The 27,595-nt window shown below is 41.3% G+C and overlaps 1 protein-coding gene across 2 annotated transcripts in view; it reads right to left on the reverse strand.

Annotated features, from left to right (window-relative positions):
• Positions 1–2,365: 2,365 nt before the first annotated feature.
• faima (Fas apoptotic inhibitory molecule a) overlaps positions 2,366–27,595 on the reverse strand; it is a 30,271-nt gene continuing 5,041 nt past the window's right edge. For both annotated transcript variants that reach the window (XM_048535274.2, XM_048535273.2), the window contains 4 exons: positions 16,914–17,047; positions 12,004–12,232; positions 9,464–9,513; positions 2,366–3,439 (listed from right to left, as the gene is read on the reverse strand). In XM_048535274.2, coding sequence (XP_048391231.1) covers positions 3,290–3,439; positions 9,464–9,513; positions 12,004–12,232; positions 16,914–17,024 — 540 coding nt within the window. In that variant the 5' untranslated portion in view covers positions 17,025–17,047 and the 3' untranslated portion in view covers positions 2,366–3,289. The remainder of the gene's footprint in view (positions 3,440–9,463; positions 9,514–12,003; positions 12,233–16,913; positions 17,048–27,595) is intronic.

Consider the following 27,595-nt stretch of genomic DNA (forward strand, 5'->3'; position numbering starts at 1 on the left):
TCTTATAGCAGAATTGGGAATAGAGCAGTCTGGGGGTAACTCTTTAAGAAACTAAATCTGCGTCAGAGAAGTACCCTACCATGGAAAGGGAGACTTTGGAATTATATTGGCCCTTCAATAATGTTTAATCTATGCCCGTCATAGAAACAAAGAAATTTTGGGCCAATACGAGGACCGGGGGTTTGTACACAAAGTCAGCCAGTAAAAGGTTGCTGATTGGTTTGTGGAGCTGTGACCAGCTTTGGAAACCAAAGGCCATCAGCCTGACCGCAATTATCTAGTTGGCTCCAAGGTAGTTGAACTGCATGTGGGTGTGAATGATACCGACAGAAGCCTCCGTACTGCTCAAAGGAAATATGGTGTATCTCTCTCAGTCCAGTGAAGTACCTAAAGCCCGAAGAAAGCTGGTTTATTTTCTCCAATTGGTTGTTGCTTTTAATAAATATAGTTTTATTAAAACCAATAGTGTAGTTTTATTAAAACTAATAAATCACACTTTTTTTATAATTTGTGAAACAGTCACTTTGTGCATCCCGTGAAGAAATGAGAGAACTTGAAAGAAAAGGTTAGAGAACCGAATGGAACAAAAAGAACACTGTCAAATCCTAAGGACTGGTTCCCTTGAAATGTTTCCTAGTTATTTCTTTCCCTTCATTCACAACACCATTGGGGTTTGGCTGTGTGTTTGTCCTGTGTACAGGGTTTAGAAGAGGGTTAGAGTTCTAACTAGTATAGTTATAGGTTAACAGTTTATAACTGCTTGAGAGTAGCTCTTAGTAAGTACAGGAACCTGATTTGTGTTTTCTGTTAACCTGGGTCTATCCACTAAGGAAATTGGGAACTTTGCATACTTTGATAAAATTTTTAACTTTTGAGACAACGCCAAGAATGATGGGGCTTCATTTCCAGCATGCTACCCAGTGAAATATAACACCATGGATGTTCAATCTCTTTCCAAGTCCATTCTCCCATCAGGAAGGTCTGAAGTCTCTGCTTCTTTCTTGAAAAAAGATCTGAACAGTCATTATCCTCCTTCAGCTGGCTGAGCTTGGTTTCACTTTGAACTGTTTAACTATGGACTTGTTTCACTTTCTCCTAGTCAAAGGTATGGCTGTGGGTACCTGCCTGTCTCTTTGTAGTGTAACTGCAATATTCCTGTTCCATTCCTACCTCTCACAACTCTTTCAATGAAATCAATGCTGCTTCCTGCTTTTGTCCAAACTGGAAAATCAATTTTGTTTCAAATTTTCATCCTCCTCTCATTTTCACCTGGTCCATTTGGACTGTTCCCTTCCTGGACTTATGGGGATAGACTGACCACCAATATCCATTACAAGCCAATCAACTCCTACAGTAACTCTGACTACACTGCCCCACACCCTACTTCCTGTAAAGGCTCAATTTGATTCTCCCAATTTCTCTATTTCTATTGCATCTGCTCTAATAATGCTACTTCGTAAATGGATGCATCCTCCTTTATCCATGACTGAGGATGCCTCCAACCCTCCTCACCACAGTGGACAGGGCCCTCAGCTACGTCCAACCCATTTCTTCTACTTCTAGCCGACCTGCTGGTGTGCCAAATGAACAAACAGCAGGAAATTCAGTCCCCAGTGGGAGGAAATCTTGCCCTTGAGAACTGCCAGACAATCTAATTGGCCATCATGTCCAGCAATCCCAGCAGCAGCTGAACTGAGTCCCAGGTACTGCATGGGGTTGCAAGGCCCAGGACAGAGACAACCTTGGGAATTGGATTGTTACACCTGGTGTCTTGGGCAGAGAGGGATTGGGAAGTGGGGAGTGAGGTATGTAGGGCATGCTTTTCAGGCCAGGTGGGGAGGAACAAAGTGGTGACACTGCACCAGTGCTCCGAGCGAACACTGAATAATATACCCCGCATTCATTTTTTTCCCATATGCTGTTTTAAAAACAGCATTCACATTTCTGTCCTCATCAACTATACTATAATATGGGCAAGCTAAATTTTGATTAATCATTTAGTTTACGATGTTGTGAGGGTTACTTATTTTGATGCCCATCTGCCTACTGTTTTATGAGGACCAGGTCAAAAAATGTGCAGTAAAACAGCGGTCTAGCTACCTATTGTATTTTTTTCCACACCCATTACCCGAGAGGCATCTAACACCTAACCTGTCATCTAAAGTAATGGTAGAAAGACAACGGGCATGAATATTATAAGTTTCGTTGTGATAAATGCAATGCAATGTACTCTCCTGAAATTTTATTTAATTTCACTGTTACTTTAGAACATAGTCTACTTGCTTTGAGTAATGTAGAAATCCACATAAAAACCATAAAGAGATAATTTAATAAATTGTTTCATGCTCATAGAAAATCAGACTACTCCAATGCAAAAACATTTATTTGTATTAAAAAAAATGTCCATATCATAAAGTCTTCCATAAAAAGAAACTCTACCAATACAATATGCCTACTTGGGCCCATATTTTTCAATGTATTGAGGCAAACAGGATTAGTTACATGAAACAGTTTAAAACATTTACATAAACTCTTGTTTAGGGAGCATCATTTTAAAAAAAAAATGACCTGGCAATTGTTGTACCAGACATTGGTTTCAGCATGGACGTGCATCAACAGAACAGCATACAGCCTGAAAGCCATGTGTTCCGAATAAAGTTCCTTTCTTGTCCATATCAATGTTTATGTCAGCCTTGCCGCTGAAAATAAAATGCAAATTTACCAGGTAAAGAAATCTCAACCTATTTAATGTAGCTGTGTTTTTTCATAATGTGAGGTGCACAGCACAATTTGAAAAACTGATGAATTATATTTGTATTTTTCAAATGATTCTATGGTGTTTAATGCTAGAAGATATGGAAGAGGTCTATTGTCACAAAATAGTGAAAACTAGTTACACTATAAAAGAATGGATTAATTCATTAAAACTAAAAACATGAAAGTTAACATGATGTTTCAATTTTAAAAATTAATATTTCTTAATTCATTCCTTGTACTGAGTATTTTATTGATATGCACCCCATATAATTTGCTTTGAAATACAGAGAATAGAAAAGCTGTAGTTACTCATAAAATGTTTGTCATTGATGGTCGCATAGCAACAGAGTAGTTTTAGGTCAACCAACTAATTCTAATTATCTTTGAAGTTTGATTATTGCACAGAATATGAATTTTCTCAACCAACATCTTCAAGAGTAGTATTTCTTCATATTGTGGCATGAATGATATCAGAGCATCTGAATAATTTTTCAAGAAAATTTGTTCTTCTGTATGGTTGGTGTACAGGTAGTCACTCAGCAGATTCAGGAATTTCCTGGTCATCCATAATAAGAGTGTGGATTATTCCTTCTCTTCGTTTCCCACTGCTAACAGCTTTGATACAGCAGTCATGGTTCCCAATAGTGAAGTGAGTTTCAGTGCCATCATCCACAAATTCACCCTATAACATTAATAAAATGGTTTAGGTCAACAAAGGGACTTGTATCAATATAGAATCTTATGGTTAATAGAGGAATTCTGTCTAACTTGTCCATGCCAACCAGATAGCCTAAATTGATCTAATTCTATTTGCCAGCATTTGGTACATATCCCTCTAAATTCCTCCTATTCATGTACCTATCCAGATGTCTTTTAAATGTTGCAATTGTACCAGCCACCATGCTTCCTCTGGCAGTTCATTCCATACATGCACTGCCCTCAGCATGAAAAATCACCCCTCAAGTCTCTTTTAGATCTTTCCCTTTTCACCTTAAACCTAAGCACTCTAGTACTAGAGTTTCCTACCCTGGGAAAAAAAAACCTTGGCTATTCACCCTATCCATGCCCCTCATGATTTTATAAACCTCTACAAAGTCACCCCTCAGCTTTCAATGCTCCAGGGAAAAGAGCCCCAGCCTATTCAACGTCTCCCTAAAATTCAAACCCTCCAACGCCAGCAATATCCTTGTAAATCTTTTTTGAACCCTTTCAGGTTTAACAGCATCTTTCCTGTAGCAGGGCGACCAGGATTGAATGCAGTATTCTAAAAGTGGCCTCGCCAATGTCCTGTACAGCCACAACATTACATCCCAACTTCTATAATCAATGCACTGACCAATGTTCTAATATTCTAAAGGCTTTTAGAATTTGTGCAATGATCCATAAACAGGAAACAATGAGATATATAACTTGTAAATCTGTTTTTAGTAGAACATCAATGAAATACTGCTCTTAAAACAGCAGTATTTAGAGATACTTACTGGCCTCAGTTTAATGTCTTAACAGAAATACATCATAACTGTCAATGCTACCTAACACCACATAATGGGGTCAAGTCTTGGATTTTACATGCAGCTGCACGGTTCATTTTTGATGGGAGTGAGGGTGGTGCTCACATAAGGCATAATGAATGCCCAGCCAACCATCTTTCCAACCTATAATATAGGGTGGGGATGCTGAAATTCTCAGTGCACCTACCATTTCCTAAATGAATAAAGGTGAATTCAGCTTGATCACCGTTAAATACACCTCACAAGATCTCCCTGCCTATGCTGTTAAATAGTTGGCATTGTTTCACATCATTCAAAGCTGTACATTTTTGCAGTAGATTAGGCAAGCAGGAAAAACAATTAAAATGCCACTTTATTATTTGGATAAGGTACTAACATTTCAATGAAAAGACACACTAGAATAGCATACTTAAAATCTATCCAATCTAAGTGGAATTAAGTGGATATATTGTACAGCCCACTTAGATGTGTTTCATGAATATGGTAGATCATTAAAACTTTTATCTTGTTATTCGCAGACGGTCAATGTAGCATTTTATAAATCCCTACTTTGGAAATAAAACCAGTCTGGCTCCAAATCGATACATAGCCAGATTCTAAACAAGGCCTCATACCTAAAATTCATTGTCTGACCTGGGAGGTCACCTCCGGTGAACTGAGGGAACTGATAAAATCTTTAACAAAAACTGAAAGAACTGCGGACGCTGTAAATCAGGAACAAAAACAAAGTTGCTGGAGAAGCTCAGCAGATCTGGCAGCATCTGTGAAGGGAAAAAACAGAGTTTACGTTTCAGGTCCGGTGAGGTTTCTCAGAAATGATGGTGAAAAAAACCTTTAGTTATCTTGGGACAGTGACTTGAAAGAAATTCTTGAATTTGCATATTAATCCTTTCTAACTCATGAAAGATTTAACAGACTTCTTGGATTTGCTCAACACATTTGCATCAATTTTATGGTTGATCTTCTGCTTATAAATTCTGTATCTGGTACCACCTCTCTCACTGACACCTGAAGAAGCAGCGAGAGTCCAAAAGCTTGTGTCTTCAAATAAACCTGCTGAACTATAGGGGATGAAGGGAGCTCCTCTCTTCTTACCTTGACTCAGTCTTCTCCCCATGGTCTAATCCCTACCCATATACATCCATGATTCATCTGACGTCTTATGCCGGTTTCAAAGCTTCCAGTTTACTGGCTCCAGCCACCTCCTCTTTACTATGGATGTGCAATCCCTTTACACATCCATTCCTCACCTGGAGGGTCTTGGGGTTCTCCGCTTCTTCCTGGAGCAAAGACCTGAACCATCCCCATCCACCACCCTCCTCCACATGGCTGAGCTTGTCCTCACCCTCAACAACTTCTCTTTCAACTCCTCTTATTTTCTTCAGGTAAGAGACCATAAGACCATAAGACATAGGAGTGGAAGTAAGGCCATTCAGCCCATCGAGTCCACTCTGCCATTTAATCATGGCTGATGGGCATTTCAAATCCACTTCCCTGCACTCTCCCCGTAGCCCTTGATTCCTTCCGAGATCAAGAATTTACCAATCTCTGCCTTGAAGACATTTAACATCCTGGCCTCCAAAGCACTCCATGGCAATGAATTCCACAGGTCCACCACTCCCTGGCTGAAGAAATGTCTCCTCATTTCCATTCTAAATTGACCCCTCTCTAATTCTAAGGCTGTGCCCACGGGTCCTAGTCTCCCCGCCTAATGGAAACAAGTTCCCAGCGTCCACCCTTTCTAAGCCATACATTATCCTGTAAGTTTCTATTAGATCTCCCCTAAACCTTCTAAACTCTAATGAATACAATCCCAGGTTCCTCAGCCATTCATCGTACGTTAAATCTACCATTCCAGGTATCATCCGTGTGAATCTCCACTGGACACGCTTCAGCGCCAGTATATCCTTCCTAAGGTGTGGGGCCCAAAATTGGACACAGTATTCTAAATGGGGTCTAACTAGAGCTTTATAAAGTCTCAGAAGCACATCACTGCTTTTGTATTCCAACCCTCTTGAGATAAATGACAACATTACATTCGCTTTCTTAATCACAGACTCTACCTGCAAGTTAGCCTTTAGAGAATCCTGGACCAACACTCCCAGATCCCTTTGTACTTCTAAGAGGGGTTGCCATGGGTACCTGCATGGGCCCTAATTATGCCTGCCTCTTCGTGGGGTACGTGGAACATTCCTTGTCCCAGTCCTATTCCGGTCCCCACCCATAACTCTTTCTCTGATATATCAATGATATCATCGGTGCTGCTTCCCTCTCTCATCTGGAACTGGAAAACTTCAGTTTTGCCTCCAATTTCCACCCTGCCCTCACCTTCACCTGGTCTATCTCTGACTCCTCCCTTCCCTTCCTCGACATTTCTGTTTCTATTTCTGGGGATAGACTGGCCACTAATATTCATTACAAACCCACCGACTCCTACAGCTACCTGGACTATACATCCTCACACTCCAAATCTTGTAAAGACTCCATCCCATTCTCTCAGTTCCTCCGTCTCCATCACATATGTTCAGATGAGGCCAACTTCAATAAAAGGAGCCTCCGAAATGTCCACATTCTTCCACAAACGATGATTCCCCAGCTCCATTATTGATGGGGCCCTCAATCAGGTCCGACCCATCTCCCGCACATCTGCCCTTACCCCTTCTCTTCCTTCCCGCAACAGTGATAGGGTTCCCCTTATCCTCACCTAACATCCCACCAGCATCTGCATCCAGAAGATCATCAGATGCCATTTCCACCACCTCCAGCAAGATGCCACCACCGGACACCAATTCCCCTCCCCTCCCCTCCCTTGTCCGCCTTCCGCAGTGACCGTTCCCTCCGGGACACCCTGGTCCACACTTCCATCACTCCCAACACATCCCCAAAAGCCTACGCCACATTCTCCTGTAACCGGCAAAGGTGCAACACGTGTGCATTTACCTCCTGCCTCCCCAGAAGCCAAGGGCCCAAACATACCTTCCAGGTGAAGCAACACTTCACCTGCACTTCGAGAATCTAGTCTACTGCATTCGCTGCTCACAATGTGGTCTCCTCAACATTGGGGAAATGAAGCATAGACTTGGCAACTGCTTTGCAGAACATCTACATTCTACTCGCAAAAAAGACCCTGAACTACCTGTCGCCTGCCACTTCAATGCACGACCTTGCTCCCTGGCCACCATCTCTGTCTCCAGCTTGCTGCAGTGTTCCACTGAAGCCCAACACAAGCTGGAGGAACAACACCTCATTTTCCACTTGGGGTTGCTACATCCCTCTGGACTCAATATTGAGTTCAATAACTTTAGGGCCTAAACTCTGCCATGTCCCAGCCCCAATCCCACACACCAGGCCTTGTTACCACATAGCCTGCCACTACACACCCCGTTATTAGTCACTAACAGTCCCCATTAACAACTACTCACCCTCCCAGCCTTTTTGTTAGCAACTCCTTTGTCTGTCCAACTGTCTTTCTCTCTCTTTGGGCTCTATCCTATTGTTTACTCCCTATCCCACCAACGTCCCTATTTTTGGAGGAAGGGTCACCGGACCGGAAACATGAACTCTGTTTTCTACTCCACAGACGCTGCCAGACCAGTTAAGCTTTTGCAGCCACTTTGTTTTTGTTCCTGTTGGACTATAACCTGGTGTCATGCAATTTTTGACCTTGTCCACCCCAGTCCAACACTGGCACCTCCACATCATTAAAAATATTCAAGGATTTTGCTGCCACCACTTTTCCAGTTAGAGATTTCTAAACACTCATGACAAAAAAAAATCATCTAACTTTTGTTTCAAATGGATAATTCCTGACTTTTTGGTTTTAAGTAGGAATTCCTGGTTTTAGATTCTCTCATAAAAAGGAAAAAAAATTCTCTCTATATCTCTGCACATTCTCGAGTTTGAACCCAAGTAGTTGAATGTTGGAAGGCTATTTAGCTGGAGGGGAAGCACAGATTGTATTGCACTCGATTCATTTCTGACCTTGAACTTTCAGCACACGTATTCCAGGGAGGGTGATGACGGTTAGGGCTCAGGTTAATTTTTCCCTTTTTTAATCAAAAGACATTCATGACAGATTCAGCATTCTTACATTTAAAATTGTGCTAGTCTTTCTAGTTCATTACCCTATCTAACTGAAGCATTATTCATGCCTTTCAAGTCAGTAACACAGATCCTTGAAAGTTGCCACCCAGGTTGACAGGGCTGTTAAGAAGGCATACAGTGTTTTAGCTTTTATTAATAGAGGGATCGAGTTCCGGAACCAAGAGGTTATGGTGAAGCTGTACAAAACTCTGGTGCGGCCACACTTGGAGTATTGCGTACAGTTCTGGTCACCGCACTATAAGAAGGAGGTGGAAGCTTTGGAAAGGGTGCAGAGGAGATTTACTAGGATGTTGCCTGGTATGGAGGGAAGGTCTTACAAGGAAAGGCTGAGGGACTTGAGGCTGTTTTCATTAGAGAGAAGAAGGTTGAGAGGTGACTTAATTGAAACATATAAAATAATCAGAGGGTTAGATAGGGAGGATAGGGAGAGCCTTTTTCCTAGGATGGTGACGGCGAGCATGAGGGGGCATAGCTTTAAATTGAGGGGTGAAAGATATAGGACAGATGTCAGAGGTAGTTTCTTTACTCAGAGAGTAGTAAGGGAATGGAATGCTTTGCCTGCAACGGTAGTAGATTCGCCAACTTTAGGTACATTTAAGTCGTCATTGGATAGGCATATGGACGTACATGGAATAGTGTTGGTTAGATGGGCTTGAGGTCGGTATGACAGGTCGGCACAACATCGAGGGCCGAAGGGCCTGTACTGTGCTGTCATGTTCTATGTTCTACGTTCTATGTTCTGTTAAATTTGTATGTGAAACTAAATGAACGCAATTTCAGTTCTTGGGGCAACTATAATAACACATGTGCAATATCAGAACAGCAACCTTGGTGCTTTAAGTTTAGAGCAGGCCATCCAAGGGATTGTACAGGTCCTCCCACCCTCAAATCTGATGATAAAAGACTGGTCATTTGTTTCATCATTATAAGTTAAGTTAATTAATGTAGTGGGTTATTTAAAATTTTTCTTGTTGAAAATGCAACCCTAAAAAGAAAAACAAAGTTTATTAACCAAATTCATATTTTAGTTTGGATGCCTCCCTTTCAATACAAAAGAAAAGTAAAGTAATCTGTAAGCTTGTAAAACTTACTGCTGTCTCCACTTTCTTCCCATTGCACCAAACATCCATGGTATCCTTCTCTGCACAGGACCAAAGTCAAAGAATGATTAAAATTATTAGAGAAAAATACCAAATGTTAAGAGTGTATTTCTCAATTTCTCTATTTTGCTAGCCAAACTATTTCTCTAATTTACTTTTCCTTCAACTAAAGTAACATTTCTTCACATTTAGTTACCAATAAACAACAGTGATTTGATTTTTTTTATGGTGGATGCATACAATAAAAATAAATGCACATGAGATTGTAGTTTATAAAATTAGGCCAGTTATTTTGATAAGGGCATAAAAATCTGCAGAAAGGAAAAACATTACACTTGACTCTGGGATGTGTTACACTGAAGAAAATGATAACCCAAATATAAAATGCAGTGAAAACTGTAAAGGAATAGAAAGAACTATGACAGATTAATATTTAAAAAAAAGTGAAGACTTTTACAGGTGTATTAAAATGAAATTAAAAAGTGGGATTGTGGAGAGCATCGAAGTTAAACTCACTGCAAAGATAATAAACAAATAAAGAATTTAGAAATTTTGGTATAATACAGAATGTAGCAAAACATATTATCAAGTTGAGGATGGACAAGAAACAAGATTGCTTATGCTGGAAAAGTCTTGGAAGTGGCAAACTGCAACCAGCTTGTACTAGGTTCACTTCTGTTCCTGAATATACATGATTTGGTCATAGTCTTAGAAATTTATTGACGACACAAATAGATTTTGGTAAATTGTGTAAAATATCATAAAAAAACCTTGAAAAAGACAGATTACAGATTTAACAATGTGTGACAGATCAAATTTAATGTGGATAAGTGGGATACAACACATTTTAGGAAGAACAATATGGAAGAATATATAAAAGGTGTTGAAGACGTGGATGAATGAAGACCTGGGGAAAATCATAAAATATACTCGTCTCAAACCTGTGTCTAACCAAACAAACCAATAGAAAACTAATGGGAATTTAGAAATCGAGGTATAAAGTACAAGAATAAAAAGCAGCGTTCATTATTTGAACAAAAATTTGTGTTGCTGAGACCAGTTTCAAACCACTATCCCTGTGCCCAAACCATAAGGAATTGTGCTGACAGCCAAACCGGAAACTGGTGGCTTCTAACGGTTGGGAGTACCCACACATAATTGGCAATAGCAGACTCGAATATGCAAATCATAGTTCTAACACCTGTTTTCAGGATTTCACTCCAGATTAATCATTGACAGGGCTGCTGAACAATCAAAATTTCTTGAGACCAATTATTCCAGTATTTAAAGAATCAACAAACAGTGAGTTTGAAAATTTGAAGTGGACACTTAACATATACCAGGAAGAGGAAATCAATAGAGATACAAAGGACAGAACTGGGGAATGGGATTCATTGTGGCTGGGGTCCAAAGAACAAATCTTAGTTTACATCAGATTGAATTTGTGAGGCTAATAAAGCTTTAAGAAGCCCTGCTTTGGAATAAGAACATAGAAAAAGTAGGTCATTTAGCCCCTCAAGTACATTCAAACATTCAATTAGATCATAGCTGCGCAGTATCTTAACTCCAAATATCTGCCTTACTTCCAAAACCATTGTTTCTTGTTAGGCAAAGGTATTAGGTTCCCTTTTGACAATTTTATTTTCTGGAAATGTGGTGAAGGCAAGTTCAAATCAAGGAAAGTTCAATTGAGGCATTCAAGGGGGCATGGATGATTATTTGGATGAAAACAGTGTGCAAGGGAATGGGGAAAAGCAGGAGATTGGCACTCATTAATGATGGTCATTTGAGTGCATAGGCCAAATGGTTTTTATCTGCACTGTAACAATTCTGTGATTTTCAAATTGATTATATCTTAACAGCTTTTATTGAAAGTTAGTTCCAGATTTTCACTATACTTTGTGTGAAGAAGTGCTTCCTGGCATCACCCTTGAAAAGTCTAGCTTTGATTTTAAGGTCACACCACCAACCCCCAAAGCAAAATGTCACGATAAGAGTAAAATTGACAGTATATCATAACTGCAGTTCCAAAGAATGCTGACTGTGTATGGGGAAGTGTCACTGCCAAGCGCAAATGGCAAAGCAATTGTAAGAACTTGAATGCAATAAATGGGAAAAGTGAGCACAAATTTTCTTGGGCGTTTGGTTCAAGAATTATGGAATGAAACAGAGAGGTTAGCAATAAAATAGCCTCAAAAGAGAATGGAAAGTTTGATAGTGCCTTTTGAAGAGTCTGATGACAGCAATTTAAAAAGGTGTTAGGAGAAGTGTCTAAGGAAAGCGACATCTTGGTGTCAACAAGAAAGACTAGTTCAGAGAGGTAGTCAAGGTTCTAAGGGGTTAGACTATAAGGAAGTTGAAAGTGCAGCAAATATACATCATGCCAGAGATGGACTGATGAGTACATGTTAAAATGACTGAATTTAGACAGAAACCATTCAGAAACACTTTATAGATTTCTTAAACCAGGTCAATATATATATACAGTCAATTGCAACGAAGGAACAAAACATACCCTAATGTGCACCTACCCAGCACAATTCGTGCATCTATTCCATCCAGATTTAATATCCATGTGTTTGTAGTTTTTGATCTGTTCTCCATGTACTTCTTAAGGCTTTTCCCATTGATCTCCAATGTGTATTCATAAGCAAAACCACTAATTGCATCAATATTGATTGTTGCTTTAGTGTTAGTAGCTCCAACTGCAAATGTTTCCTTCCCAACAAGTTTGAACATCCAGTCCTTCCGTATAACCTCCTGACAATAAAATATTGTTCGTCGCACACAAAGAAAATAAACAATGACTGAAGATTTTCAAACTTTAATGACCGAACCAAGTTATAATAAATAAAACATTGTATGCTGAATCAAAGACTAACACTACGTTACACAATTTAACACACCATTAGAGTATTAAAAAGAACAAAATCAATCAATCAGCAGAGGCTAGAAAGGAAAGCTTGTTAAACCATCACATGGAAAGGAAAGTAAAACAAACAGATTGATAAATTATCAGATTATATAGAATGCATTCAAGCCAATTAACACAGGTACTCTACTCTATTAATAAGGCCTAGAGTACAGTATGGTTTACCAACAGTTCTCTCAACCTGTCTTGCCAACTTCAGTAACCATATGTATAGACACCCAGGTCCCTCTGCTTCTGCAAACTCCTTTAGAGTTGCAGCCTCTCTTTTATACTGTCTTTATTTGTGGTACAATCACAATTAGGTAGATATCATTAGCAGGCACTTTGCATTTGGAGTCTCACAAACAACAAATAAATTAATCACTAGATAATCTATTTCTGTCAAACTATGAAAAAAAAAGAATGTTGGCTGAGACAATGAAAAATCTCCCTGGTCTTTGAACAAACTCAGAATCATTTACTGCTGATAGGTGGCACGTCAAACAAAGCAATGCTCCTGGAGTACTGCACTGGATGTTAAACTACATTTGACAGCTCAAATCCATAATGGAGTGGACTTTAAATATTGCAACTGAAGGAAGGAACCAGCTCCCAACTGAGCCAAGTTAATATACTAACAAAATCATGATGACACATCAGCATTTAATTTCCAATAAGCATTCTTTTTTGACAAATTATTGCAGAGGTTTTGCTTCTTTTTGTGCACATCCAGCTAATGGTTGTCTTACTTGAAAATTTCACAAGGTTCATTTGATTATGCTGGAACATTAAAACAAAAGCAGATAAACTACCTTATATTCAGTATAAACAATAAGATCCCTTGGGGATCGTCAATACATAATAGAAATAACCTTTAGAGTGAAGTACAGAAACCCCAAAGTCAGATAGAGGCCATTTGGCCCGTCATGTCAGCAGTGATTATCCCTTCACGAAAATAATGATCACTGGTTCCCTAGCTCCATTTAGTCTCAGGCATTCCTGCGAGACCCTAAGAAATGAAAACATGTTTGCTTCGAAGTTACTGTAAGGTGAGTATTAGTAATACTAATATTATAGTATTACTGTATTACTATGGTAATTAGTGAGAAATAGTTTGCAATGCATTAGGGAGATGCCAATAGAAGATGTAGCAAATGCACGGAAGTTCACCGATAGAAAACCAGTTGCACTTGTGGCATCCTGAGCAAGAAGCCTTGAAAAGGACACAGTGATGACCCTTCCCTGAAGTTTGGTTGTTTACTGAAGAACACTGCTGGGAAAAAGAGGTGTAGTGTCAGCTTGAATCATTTTCTGATGGTAATTAAACTCAACCATTTTGGCTACTGTAATAAAGTTCATGTCTTCTCTTGTTCAGTAAAGACTTGGTGTTAAATGCACATAGGCAGACAGCTGTGAATGTGTTCAGCAGCAGAGCTCCATAGTTTGAAATAAAAACCAAATGTGTCCATCAAGCTAGGTTTACTTTTTGGGATCCCAGTGAACCAATACGAACATCAGCTGGGAACATAATAATAATTATTGCTGAATTATTCTAATCCTGCTGCTACGAATGTAAATATCCAATAGGTCACCACAAATACAGAAGACAATGTTAGTATATTCACTGCATCATCTGTGAAAGGAATTATCGTGAATGATAAAGGAGCTCCTGAAACTCAAAAGGTCATCCTCAAAGATCAAAAAATAGCCCTGGAGATCTTCTTAAGCACTTAAGGGAAACGGATTTTTTGATTCCTGCTTTGAGATACACAGAGGTGACAGGGGCATCATTTGCCATTTCCACGAAAACAGGGATTGAAGAACTATGCAGGGTGACATTCAAGTACTTGACCACAGCTAGCAATATGTTCTAAGTTTCTTTCTTGCCCATTCTGGGCATCAGCACGTAACCTCTCAGAGCAGCACTCACAAGTAATTGAACTGACATTGGTCAGACTTGTTTTAAATGATCCTCCGTCTCACAATTCCATAGAATTCAAGCCAACCTTATTGCTTGATGGGTAACCAACCAGCAAAATCCCTAGAAGTACTAAACATTAGACCCCCCATGTTATCATCTGCCATGCACGATCTGTAACATAGCATACATAGTGATAAAGTTCAAGTCTAATACTTCTATTTTATTTCCTCAATGCCAGTTTGCCATCAATCTATCAAAACACCTTGCAACTTTTTGTTAGCTGTGTAACTCAGGCATGACAAAGGCAAAGTTTGGAGTGGGTGGTGGGATTGGTGAGCAGCCTCTCTCTGCAGTGAATTAGGTATCTGAAGGAATGTAATGGGGTCATACATAGTTGCCACTCCAGATCGTAAATTGACTGGTTGGAAACATCAGTTACTCAGGAAATTTTTCAGCAGGGCAAATGACATAGTACAGTACTCCGGGAGCAGAAACATGGAAGATACAGCAACTGGATAAGTATCTTTTAAAGTTTAAACTATTTTTATCACTATTGTGTTTCAGAGCAGTACTTATATAAAATGTGTTTTCTAGTTCACATACTTGTAATGTCATTCTATTATCCAGAAAATTCTGATATCTAGAAAGCACTTTGTCTCCGGTATTCCAGGTTGGAGAGGTGATGTTGCATTAATGTGCATCTGTCATGAGAATTAATGATTTAATGCTCAAAATGGAAAGGTGTTCCTTTCTTTGCCATGGACTAACATCAGCTATCAGCTATCTTGCTGAAAAAAATTAACTGAATTAAGATGTAGAACAATAAGATTTTAGAATAATACAATATCACATCTCAGTTGCACAATTTACAAACTTTTTTGGTTACGAGACTTTCAACGACAATAACTTAAAGTCCCAATTTATTCTGTTCTATAATTTTCTGTACTTTATATTTTAATTGCAACGATTGATTGTAAAACCTACCTCATGTCAGCACTTTGCAATGACTGAAGTTGTTTTATAAAATCAGTTAAAAAATCAATTTTATTATTTTTAAATGAAAATGTTTAAATTTTTTAAAATTAAAAACCTGTTAATTTAAACAAACAATTCTCATGAATTTAATAATATAATATTAATAACATATTGGCCTATTGGATATTATTTCTTGAGCACTATTGAAAATCTGTCCAAATAACTAATTTTCTTGTATGGACACAGCGCTGGCAAGTTACTTGACAATGAAAAGCATTGCAACAGATGTTAATAACAAAGTGTGGAGCTGGATGAACACAGCAGGCCAAGCAGCATCTTAGGAGTATAAAAGCTGACGTTTCGGGCCGAGACCCTTCATCAGAAAAGGGGGTTGGGGAGAAGATTCTGAAATAAATAGGGAGAGATGGGGAGGCGGACTGAAGATGGATAGAGGAGAAGATAGGTGGAGAGGAGAGTATGGGTGGGGAGGTAGGGAGGGGATAGGTCAGTCCTGGGAGGACAGACAGGTCAAGGGGGTGGGATGAGGTTAGTAGGTAGGAAATGGAGGTGCGGCTTGAGGTGGGAGGAGTGGATAGGGGAGAGGAAAAACAGGTTAGGCAGGCTGGGACGTGCTGGGTTGGTTTTGGGATGTGTTGGGCGGGGGGGGGTAGATTTTGAAGCTGGTGAAATCCACATTGATGCCATTGGGCTGCAGGATTCCCAAGTGGAATATGAGTTGCTGTTCCTGCAACCTATGGGTGGCATCGTTGTGACACTGCAGGAGGCCCAGGATGGACACGTCGTCTGAGGAATGGGAGGGGGAGTTGAAATGGTTCGCGACTGGGAGGTGCAGTTGTTTACTGTGAACCGAGCGTAGGTGTTCTGCAAAGCGGCCCCCAAGCCTCTACTTGGTTTCCCCAATGTAGAGGGAGCCAGACCGTGTACAGCGGATGCAGTATATCACACTGGCGGATGTGCAGGTGAAAATCTGCTTGATGTGGAAAGTCATCTTGGGGCCTGGGATGGGGGTGAGTGAGGTGGTGTGGGGCAGGTGTCGCACTTCCTGCGGTTGCAGGGGAAAGTGCTGGGTGTGTTGGGGTTGGAGGGGAGTGTGGGGCGGACAGGTGAGTCACAGAGAGAGTGGTCTCTCCGGAAGGCAGGCAAGGGTGGGGTGGGAAAAAATGTCTTTGGTGGTGGGGTTGGATTGTAGATGGCGGAAGTGTCGGAGGATGATGCGTTGTATCTTGAGGTGCGGGAAATGTGGGCGTTCTTGACCACTGCGGGGGAGGGGGGTGGTGTGTGTGTGGTAGTTGCGGCCCTTGAAGAACGAGGACATCTGGGATGTGCGGGAGTGGAATGCCTCATCCTGGGAGCAGATCCGATGGAGGCGAAGGAATTAGTTCTCAACATGGCTTATTGAACAGTTGAAGGTTTGCTCAATTTTCATTCTTCTGAACCAACATCAATATTAGTTACATCATTTCAACTGATATCCCAACTACAGTTCTATTCTATAACTTTTTGGTCTGAATGGATTAGCATGACACCACAAACGTTATTTATTGATTAGGAGAGTTTTATACAAAAAATCTTGGCAAATTAAATATAATGGTTGAGCCAGTATGATATCTTACCTTTCCATCAACATAAACCACTCGCTTTCCTGAGGTGGTGCCATGCTCAAATTCTATTTTGTGAACACCATCGCTTAGAGCAACTTCCCAAAATGCCACCAGGTCAGCCATTTTCTCAGGGGGTAAACGGAGGGCTAAGAAAACACAAATATAAATGCTTGGCAAAAGTACAGGACTGATTATGAATACTGTGAAGTCTGTCAAGGCAACCTAGAATTCTAAATCTACAGACATAACTAACACATCTAAAAATGAATATATCATGAAATATTGAGATTCATGAGTGCAAGTATTCTAAATAATAGATTGCGATTACAATAAACAGCATCACTTCCTCATAAGGAACTTATAACTATACAGTTAATGAATCAGAAATCAACAAGTAGATAACTGAATATTGCCTACCATAACAGGTGTAATGTCAAAAGAACAGCAACACATTACCGTTTTTAAAAAAATGATTGAAGTGGACAGTGAAGAAAGTTATCTAAGCTTACAATGAGATTTTGATCAATTGGGTCACAGGGCTGGGGAGTGCCAGAGGTAGTTTAATTTGGATAAATGTGAGGTACTGCAGTTTGGTAAAACAAACAAGGGCAGGGCTTATACAGTTAATAGTAGGGCCCTGGGTAGTGTTGTAGACAAGACAGACCTAAAGTTTCAGGTACATAATTCTTTGAAATTTGTGTCACTGGTAGACAGGCTGGTTAAGAAGGCTTTTAGCACACTTGCCTTCATTGCGGAGACCTTTTAGTGTAGGAGTTTGGACGTCATGTTGAGGTTGTACAGGATGTTGGGGAGGCCTCTTGTGGACCACTGTGTGTTGTTCTGGTCACCCTGTTATAGGAAGGATATTACTAAACTGGAGAGGGTTCAGCAAAGATTTACCAGGATGTTGCTGGAAATGATCGGTTTGAGTTATAAAAATGGGCTGGATAGGCTGGGTCATTTTTTCACTGGATGGTAGGAAGTTGATCTTATAGAAGATTATAAAATAATGAAGGGCATAAATACAGTGAACAGCAAAGATAAAAGATCTTTGCATGAAGGCAGGGAGATCAAAACTTGGGGGCATATTTATAAGGTGAGAGAGGAGAAAGATTTAAAAAGCACATGAGGTGAAACTTTTTTTTTTAAAAAACACAGCGTGGTTAGTTTACAGAATGAACTGCCAAAGGAAGTGGTGGATGCAGGTACAGTTACAATGTTTAAAAGACATTTGGATAAATCCGTGAACAGGAAAGGTTTGGAGGGATATGGGCCAAAATTCAAGCAAATGGGACTAGTTTAGGTTAGGAACATGGTTGGCATGCACTAATTGGACCCATGTGTCTGTTTCCATGCTCTATAATTCTATAGCTAGGACCTTGACTCTATATTTAGGGAGAGATTCTCGGATGATAGAAAACTGCAATATGGATCAGTTGTCTTGTAGGGGGTAAACACAAGACAGGCTTGCAAAATGAATGTGACATATTTTTGCAGTAAAAGCTCTTGATTATCTTGACCATCCAGTATTGTTCTCATTATTTTACAATATTGATCATCTATAAACTTTTAAATTTTCCATTACAATTGTGTTGTTTAAGCAACATTACAGCATTAATTGATGCATTTGAGATATTGTCTTTGTAGACTTTACATCATTGCTAGCTACATGTTCAAATCATTTCATGAAATCCTGTTGTACTTTAATATCAGAAATATCTACAAACACAAAGGCAAATAGTATCAAATGACAACATTTTTATTTATTTTAGATTGTTTGTTTTTGTTAATTTATAATACAATCAGTAATTATATGTAACAAATTCTCACATAGAAACCAATTATCAAGCAAAACAGACAGATATGTAGCAATAATGTCACTAGAATTGGAAGGTAATAGTAATAGTCTACCATCCCAATACCAAAGAAAGCACATGCAATGTGCCTCAACGACAACCGTCCATTTGCTCTGACCTCCATAATCATGAAGAACTTTGAAAGGCTGGTCATATAGTCTATGTCAAATCTAGCCTCCCAGCCTGCCTTGATCCCTTGCAATTTGCCTACTGGGGAAACAGATCCACGATGGACGCCATTTCCCTAGTCCTACTGTCATTCCTGGAACATCTGGATAAAAAGGACATCTACATCAGGAACCTACTCATCGACTACAGATCCACCTTCAACACGATTATTCCTTCCCGACTAATCTCAGAACTCCAAGACCTAGGTCTCAGCTCTGTCCTCTGCAACTGGATCCTCAGCTTTCCGAACAACAGACCACAATCAGTGAAGCTAGAAAGCAGCACCTCCATGACAATCCTTAATACTGATGCTCTGCAAGTATGTGTTCTCAGGCCCCTATTGTACTCCCTGTACATCCATAACTGTGTAGCCAAATTACGTACAAATGCCATCTACTTGTTTGCTGATGACATCGCTGTGGTATGCAGGATATCAAACAATGATGCATCAGATTACAGGAAGGATATAGAGTGCTTGGTCTTGCAGTGCAATGATACGATCTCTCTCTCAATGTTGACAAAAAAGGAAGAACTGATCATTGACAAAGAAAGGAGGAGCACATGCCCCTACCTACATCAATGGAGCTGAGGTAGAGAAGGTGAACAGCATCAAGTTCCTAGGAGTGACGATGACTAACAATCTGTCTTGGACCTCCCGTGTAGATGCAACGGTCAAGATGGCACAACAATGCCTCTTCTTCCTTAGGCGGCTTAGGAAATTTGGCATATTAATGAGGACGCTCATCAACTTTTGCAGATACACTATAAAAAGCATTCTATCCAGTTGCATATTGACATGGTAAGGCAACTGCTCTACCCCGGATCGTACGGAACGGCAGAAAGTTATGTACACAGTCCAGACCATCACGGAAACCAACCTTCCTTACATTGATTCCGTTTACGTGGCTCGTTGCCACAGAAAGGCTACTAACATCATCAAAGACCCCTCCCACCCCAGTAATGCTCTCTTTCAACCTCTTCCATCAGGCAGAAGATACTGAACCAACAGGATCAAGAACAGTTTCTTCCCTATTATTATTAGACTTCTTGATGGACCTCTCTAACTCCGAATAATGTTGATCATGTTAATGTTAACCTTGCATGGTGTACCCCCTGTGCAGCTATAACCTTGTATTCCTCACTCTGTCTAAGCACTCTAAGATCTGAGTGACCTTGTTTGCTATGAACTACCTGTGCTGCTCGCAAAACAAAATTTTTCACTGTACTTAGGTGAATAGGAGTACAATAAATCAAATATGGTCATGGTTTGTCTTGAGATGATTTTGTAATTTGTTCTTAACAACTTAAAGAGTACATTAGTAATATATACCAGTACTTTTAAACTACATGAACATTCAGTAACTCAGGAGACAATGAGCTTATTTTAATCAAACTCTACTAGATTTGCACTAGATTTTAGGATATTTTTTCTACTTACAGATTTATGGGCAAATTTAGTACAGTGGGTTTTGAATCTCGAATCTTCTGAGTCAGAGGTATTAGTGCTGCCAAGGGAGTCACAGCTGACACACAAGATCAATGGATTATGTTGTGAATGCTAGTAGATTAAACAAGACATGGTGGCAAAGTGGTTAGTACTGCTGCCTCACAGTGCCAGGGTCCTGGGTTCGATTCCAGCCTAGGGTCACTTTCCATGTGGAGTTTGCACATTCTCCCCATGTCTGAGAGTGTTTCCTCCGGGTTCTCTGGTTTCCTTCCACAGTCCAAAGATGTGCAGGTTAGGTGGATTGGCCATGCTAAATTGCCCATAGTGTTCAGGGAGGTGTAGATTAGGTGGATTATAGGGGGACGGGGCTGGGTGGGATAGAACATAGAACAGTACAGCACAGAACAGGCCCTTCAGCCCACAATGTTGTGCCGACCATTGATCCTCATGTATGCACCCTCAAATTTCTGTGACCATATACATGTCCAGCAGTCTCTTAAATGACCCCAATGACCTTGCTTCCACAACTGCTGCTGGCAACGCATTCCATGCTCTCACAACTCTCTGCGTAAAGAACCTGCCTCTGACATCCCCTCTATACTTTCCACCAACCAGCTTAAAACTATGACCCCTCGTGCTAGCCATTTCTGCCCTGGGAAATAGTCTCTGGCTATCAACTCTATCTATGCCTCTCATTATCTTGTATACCTCAATTAGGTCCCCTCTCCTCCTCCTTTTCTCCAATGAAAAGAGACCGAGCTCAGTCAACCTCTCTTCATAAGATAAGCCCTCCAGTCCAGGCAGCATCCTGGTAAACCTCCTCTGAACCCTCTCCAAAGCATCCACATCTTTCCTATAATAGGGCGCCCAGAACTGGACGCAGTATTCCAAGTGCGGTCTAACCAAAGTTTTGTAGAGCTGCAACAAGATCTCACGACTCTTAAACTCAATCCCCCTGTTAATGAAAGCCAAAACACCATATGCTTTCTTAACAACCCTGTCCACTTGGGTGGCCATTTTAAGGGATCTGTGTATCTGCACACCGAGATCCCTCTGTTCCTCCACGCTGCCAAGAATCCTATCCTTAATCCTGTACTCAACTTTCAAATTGGACCTTCCAAAATGCATCACCTCGCATTTATCCAGGTTGAACTCCATCTGCCACCTCTCAGCCCATCTCTGCATCCTGTCAATGTCCCGCTGCAGCCTACAACAGCCCTCTACACTGTCAACGACACCTCCGACCTTTGTGTCGTCTGCAAACTTGCTGACCCATCCTTCAATTCCCTCGTCCAAGTCATTAATAAAAATTACAAACAGTAGAGGCCCAAGGACAGAGCCCTGTGGAACTCCACTCACCACTGACTTCCAGGCAGAATATTTTCCTTCTACTACCACTCGCTGTCTTCTGTTGGCCAGCCAATTCTGTATCCAAGCAGCTAAGTTCCCCTGTATCCCATTCCTCCTGACCTTCTGAATGAGCCTACCATGGGGAACCTTATCAAATGCCTTACTGAAGTCCATATACACCACATCCACAGCTCGACCCTCATCAACGTTTCTAGTCACATCCTCAAAAAACTCGATAAGGTTTGTAAGGCATGACCTACCCCTCACAAAGCCGTGTTGACTGTATTTGATCAAGCCATGCTCTTCCAGATGGTCATAAATCTTATCCCTCAGAATCCTTTCTAACACCTTGCAGACGACAGACGTGAGACTTACCGGTCTATAATTGCCGGGGATTTCCCTATTTCCTTTCTTGAAGAGAGGAATTACATTTGCCTCTCTCCAGTCCTCAGGTACGACTCCAGTGGAGAGCGAGGATGCAAAGATCTTCGCAAGTGGCGAAGCAATTGCATTTCTCTCTTCCCAAAGCAGCCGAGGACAAATCTGATCCGGGCCTGGCGACTTGTCAATCTTAATGTTTGACAAAATTTTCAGCACATCGGCTTCGTCTATCTCTATCCATTCCAGCATGCACACCTGCTCTTCAAAGGTTTCATTCACTACAAAGTTGGTTTCTTTCGTAAAGACAGAAGCAAAAAACTCATTTAGGGCTTCCCCCACCTCCTCAGGCTCCACACACAAGTTCCCTATGCTATCCCTGATCGGCCCTACTCTTTCTTTGACCATTTTCTTATTCCTCACGTAAGTGTAAAATGCCTTTGTGTTTTCCCGGATTCCTTCTGCCAAGCCTTTCTCGTGCCCCCTCCTGGCTCTCCTCAGACCATTTTTGAGCTCCTTCCTTGCCTGCATGTAATCCTCTCTAGCTGAACTTGACCCTAGCTTCCTCCACCTTATGTAAGCTACCTTCTTCCTTTTCACTAGAAGCTCCACCGCTCTCGTCATCCAAGGTTCCTTAATCTTACCCCTTCTTGCCTGTCTCAGAGGGACATATTTACTCATCACTCCCAACAACTGTTCCTTAAACAGTCTCCACATGTCTATAGTTCCCTTACCATGGAACAACTGCTCCCAGTCCATGCTTCCTAACTCATGTCTAATCGCATCATAGTTTCCTCTTCCCCAATTAAATATCCTCCCATTCTGCCTAATCCTCTCCTTCTCCATAGCTATGTAGAATGTGAGGCAGTTATGGTCACTATCACAAAAATGCTCTCCCACCACAAGATCTGATACCTGCCCCGGCTCGTTTCCGAGCACCAAGTCTAGAATGGCCTCTCCCCTCGTCGGCCTGTCAACGTACTGTGTTAGGAAACCCTCCTGAACACACCTTACAAAAACAGCTCCATTCAAATCTTATGCTCGAAGGAGGTTCCAATCAATATTAGGAAAGTTAAAGTCACCCATTACAACAACCCTACTGCGTGCACACTTTTCCAAAATCTGTCGACCTATGCTTTCTTCAATCTCCCTGCTGCTATTGGGGGGCCTGTAGTAAACCCCTAACGAGGCGACTCCTCCCTTGCTGTTCCTAATTTCCACCCATACTGACTCAGTAGGCAGATCTTCCTCGACAATGGAAGCTTCTGTAGCTGTGATACCCTCTCTGATTAGTAGCGCTACACCCCCTCCTCTTTTTCCCCCCTCCCTATTCTTTTTAAATGTTCTAAACCCTGGAACATCCAGCAACCATTCCTGCCCATGAGATGTTCTGAGGTTCAGAACTTGTTTGGCTGAAGGACCTGTTTCCACACTGTAGGGATTCTATTCTGTGTAAAGGCAGAACCTAAAAATGACTCTATGCTATTAGCCCAGTTTACTTGACTGGTAACGTATTACAGCACTTTAATGACATTCACATTTAACTTGCTGTACTGACAAACAAACTGTGTTAATAACTTTCCATTATAATCAATGCTGAAAGCAGTTTTTTTGTGGTAGAAACCCTGCTGGCTGGTTTAATGTTCTTTTGTAGCATACTGCTTACATAAAGGTCCTTTAAATACTTTAACTGGTTAAGAGTTGTGACTGTACACTGAATAATTTGGCGAACACATAGTAAGCAGAGTGCATTTGCTGAAAAATTAAATTTTAGTCGTTATAATTATTTTCTGTAAAATAATAACACCTTACAACAGATCACTAACCTGTAAAGTTTGAAAACATGCCCAAAATTTGATGTTTTCAAACAACAGACAATTGACAAAGGAACATCTCCTTTCAAAGCAGCTTGTATTTATTACAATTTTATCTGAATAAGGCAAAGTAATTTCATTCATATAATTTATTCACACTAATATAAATATAATTATGACTTTACAAGTCATAGTTTCATGCATTCTACATAGATATATAAATAAGGAAATATCTTCTGGAGTAATAATGGAGTTATTATACCTTTCTTTGATTCAGCACTTTTCAAACTAACCACTGACAGCACAATTTACACTGTAAAATATAAGCCAGTATTTCGGTAAGAAATCTCTCCCTTCCACTCCTGGTTTTACAAAATAATATACAATACATCACAGAAACTGGCTCTTTGGCCCATCAAATCTGTGCTGATTCCTAATACTTATTTAGGCCTGCTACTTATTGCCCATATGCGGTTTTTATTCCTCCATCTGCCTCCTGTTCATGTGTCTATCAAGATAAGCCTACAACATAATGTGCTTGCTTCCACCAGTTCCACTGGCAGTGCATTGCAGACACTTACAACTCTCTGTGTGAAGAGTATTCCTTGCACTTCTCCCGTAAACTTACCCCCTCTCATCTTGAACATGTGCCCTCGTCGGTGACCTTTCCACCCTGGGAAAAAGACTTTGACTATCCAACATATTTTCATAATTTTGTAGGCCTCTATCAGGTCGTCCCACAGCTTTATTTTTTCCAGTAGAAACTATCCAAGTTTATTCAACCTCTCCTCATAACTAAAACCCTCAGACCAGGCAACATTCTGATAAACCTTCTTTGCACCCTCTCCAAAGCAGGCACATCCTTCTGGTACTGTGGTGCTCAGAACTGCACACAATATTTCAAATCTGGCCTAGATGAAGCTTTATTCAGCTGTAACACACCTTAGCAACTCTTGAGGTTGTAGACTTGCTCGCCAAGCCAGTGTGTTTGGTTGCAGACATTTCATCACCCTAAGTAATATTGTCAGAGCGCCTCCAGTGAAGCACAATCTGTGACTACCACTGCGACAAACCACAAGATGATAAAACACGGCCAGACATAATACTCACCCTACCGTACATTTGGGACATATCAAATATGACCACAAGAATACTTAGGCCCCTAGGTACCACGGTAGCCCACAAACCAACAAATACTCTGCAACTTTACTGATGAACGTAAAGGATCCTGTAGCCAAAACCAATAAAACTAACATTGTGTATAAAATACCATGCAAGAACTGTGAAAAACATTACATAAGCCAAAATGGAAGAAAACTGACAATAAAGATACACGGACATCAACCAGCTAACAAGAGACATGACCAATTCCCACTGGTCTCAATACATACAGACAAACAGGACATAAATTTGACAGAGACAACATATCCATAATAGCACGAGCCAAACTAGAGACATGTCAAGGAATGCCTGGAGGCCTAGCATTCCAACCATAACTCCATCAGCAAATATACTGAGATAATAAAATGTGAGGCTGGATGAACACAGCAGGCCCAACAGCATCTCAGGGGCACAAAAGCTGACCTTTCAGGCCTAGACCCTTCATCAGAGAGGAGGATGGGCTGAGGGTTCTGGAATAAATAGGGAGAGAGGGGGAGGTGGACCGAAGATGGAGAGAAAAGGAGATAGGTGGAGAGGAGAGTATAGGTGGGGAGGTAGGGAGGGGATAGGTCAGTCCAGAGAAGACGGACAGGTCAAGGAGGTGGGATGAGGTTAGTAGGTAGGAGATGGAGGTGCAGCTTGGGGTGGGAGGAAGGGATGGGTGAGAGGAAGAACAGGTTAGGGAGGCAGAGACAGGTTGGACTGGTTTTGGGATGCAGTGGGGGGAGGGGAGATTTTGAAGCTGGTGAAGTCCACATTGATGCCATTGGGCTGCAGGGTTCCCAAGCGGAATATGAGTTGCTGTTCCTGCAACCTTCGGGTGGCATCATTGTGACACTGCAGGAGGCCCATGATGGACATGTCATCTAAAGAATGGGAGGGTGAGTGGAAATAGTTTGCGACTGGGTGCAGTTGCTTATTGCGAACCGAGCGGAGGTGTTCTGCAAAGCGGTCCCCATGCCTCCACTTCGTTTCCCCAATGTAACTACACTTGCCACCACACCTCCTTCCTCACCACTATCCCAGGCCCCAAGATGACTTTCCATATCAAGCAGAGGTTCACCTGCACATCTGGCAATGTGGTATACTGCATCCATTGTACCCGGTGTGGCTTCCTCTATATTGGGGAAACGAAGCGGAGGCATGGGGACCGCTTTGCAGAACACCTCCGCTTGGTTCGCAATAAGCAACTGCACCGCCCCCAGTCGCAAACCATTTCCACTCCCCCTCCCATTCTTGAGATGACATGTCCATCATGGGCCTCCTGCACTGCCACAATGATGCCACCCGAAGGTTGCAGGAACAGCAACTCATATTCCGCTTGGGAACCCTGCAGCCCAATGGTATCAATGTGGACTTCACCAGCTTCAAAATCTCCCCTTCCCCCACTGCATCCCAAAACCAGCCCAGTTCGTCCCCTTCCCCCACTGCACCACACAACCAGCCCAGCTCTTCCCCTCCACCCACTGCATCCCAAAACCAGTCCAACCTGTCTCTGCCTCCCTAGCCTGCTCTTCCTCTCACCCATCCCTTCCTCCCACCCCAAGCCGCACCTCCATTTCCTACCTACTAACCTCATCCCACCTCCTTGACCTGTACGTCTTCCCTGGACTGACCTATCCCCTCCCTACCTATACTCTCCTCTCCACCTATTTTCTTTTCTCTCCATCTTCGGTCCACCTCCCCCTCTCTCCCTATTTATTCCAGAACCCTCAGCCCATCCCCCTCTCTGATGAAGGGTCTAGGCCCGAAACGTCAGCTTTTGTGCCCCTGAGATGCTGTTGGGCCTGCTGTGTTCATCCAGCCTCACATTTTATTATCTTGGATCCTCCAGCATCTGCAGTTCCCATTATCACAGCAAATATACTGAACTGGACTTGACATACAAACCACTGAAAAACAGAACCAGAAGTAATGCCAACCACCTCAGCAAATCAAGGTATATAAAGAACAAGCAGGACAGAACACCGATGCTTCACCGGAGGTGCACTGATGATGTTACCTCGCAGAGTGATGAAACATCTGCAAGCAAACACACTGGCTCGTTGAGCAAGTCTACAACCTTGTCCACAACCTGAGCTACAAATCTTCTCAAAACTTGTCAATTCTTATATTCAATGCCCCAGCCAATGAAGGCAGGCTGACTGCCTTCTTGGCCACCTTGTCCACCTGTGTTGCCACTTTCATGGATCTGCGGACCTGTTTGATCAGATCTCCCTGTATGTCAATGCTCTTAAGGGCTCTGCAATTTGTTGTATAATTTTAAGTGTCAATATTTAATTTTGCAGAAGTATTCAAACTACGTTATTCTCAAGGCCAATGTTTGGGTAGATTGTAACTTTTCAAAAATAACATAATGGCACAACACTGTGATGAATTATTCCAAAGTTTTCAAGGAGATCGCTCTTTGACTCAGTGGACAAAAATCTTCCCACCCCTGAACAATGTGGTTCATGGCAAGAAAGCTGGGAAAATTGGGGAAGATGCCTCACAAGAGTTTCCATTTTCCAACAAAGTTTT

This window comes from Stegostoma tigrinum, chromosome 7 (genome assembly GCF_030684315.1).
Source record: "Stegostoma tigrinum isolate sSteTig4 chromosome 7, sSteTig4.hap1, whole genome shotgun sequence".
NCBI lineage: Eukaryota > Metazoa > Chordata > Chondrichthyes > Orectolobiformes > Stegostomatidae > Stegostoma > Stegostoma tigrinum.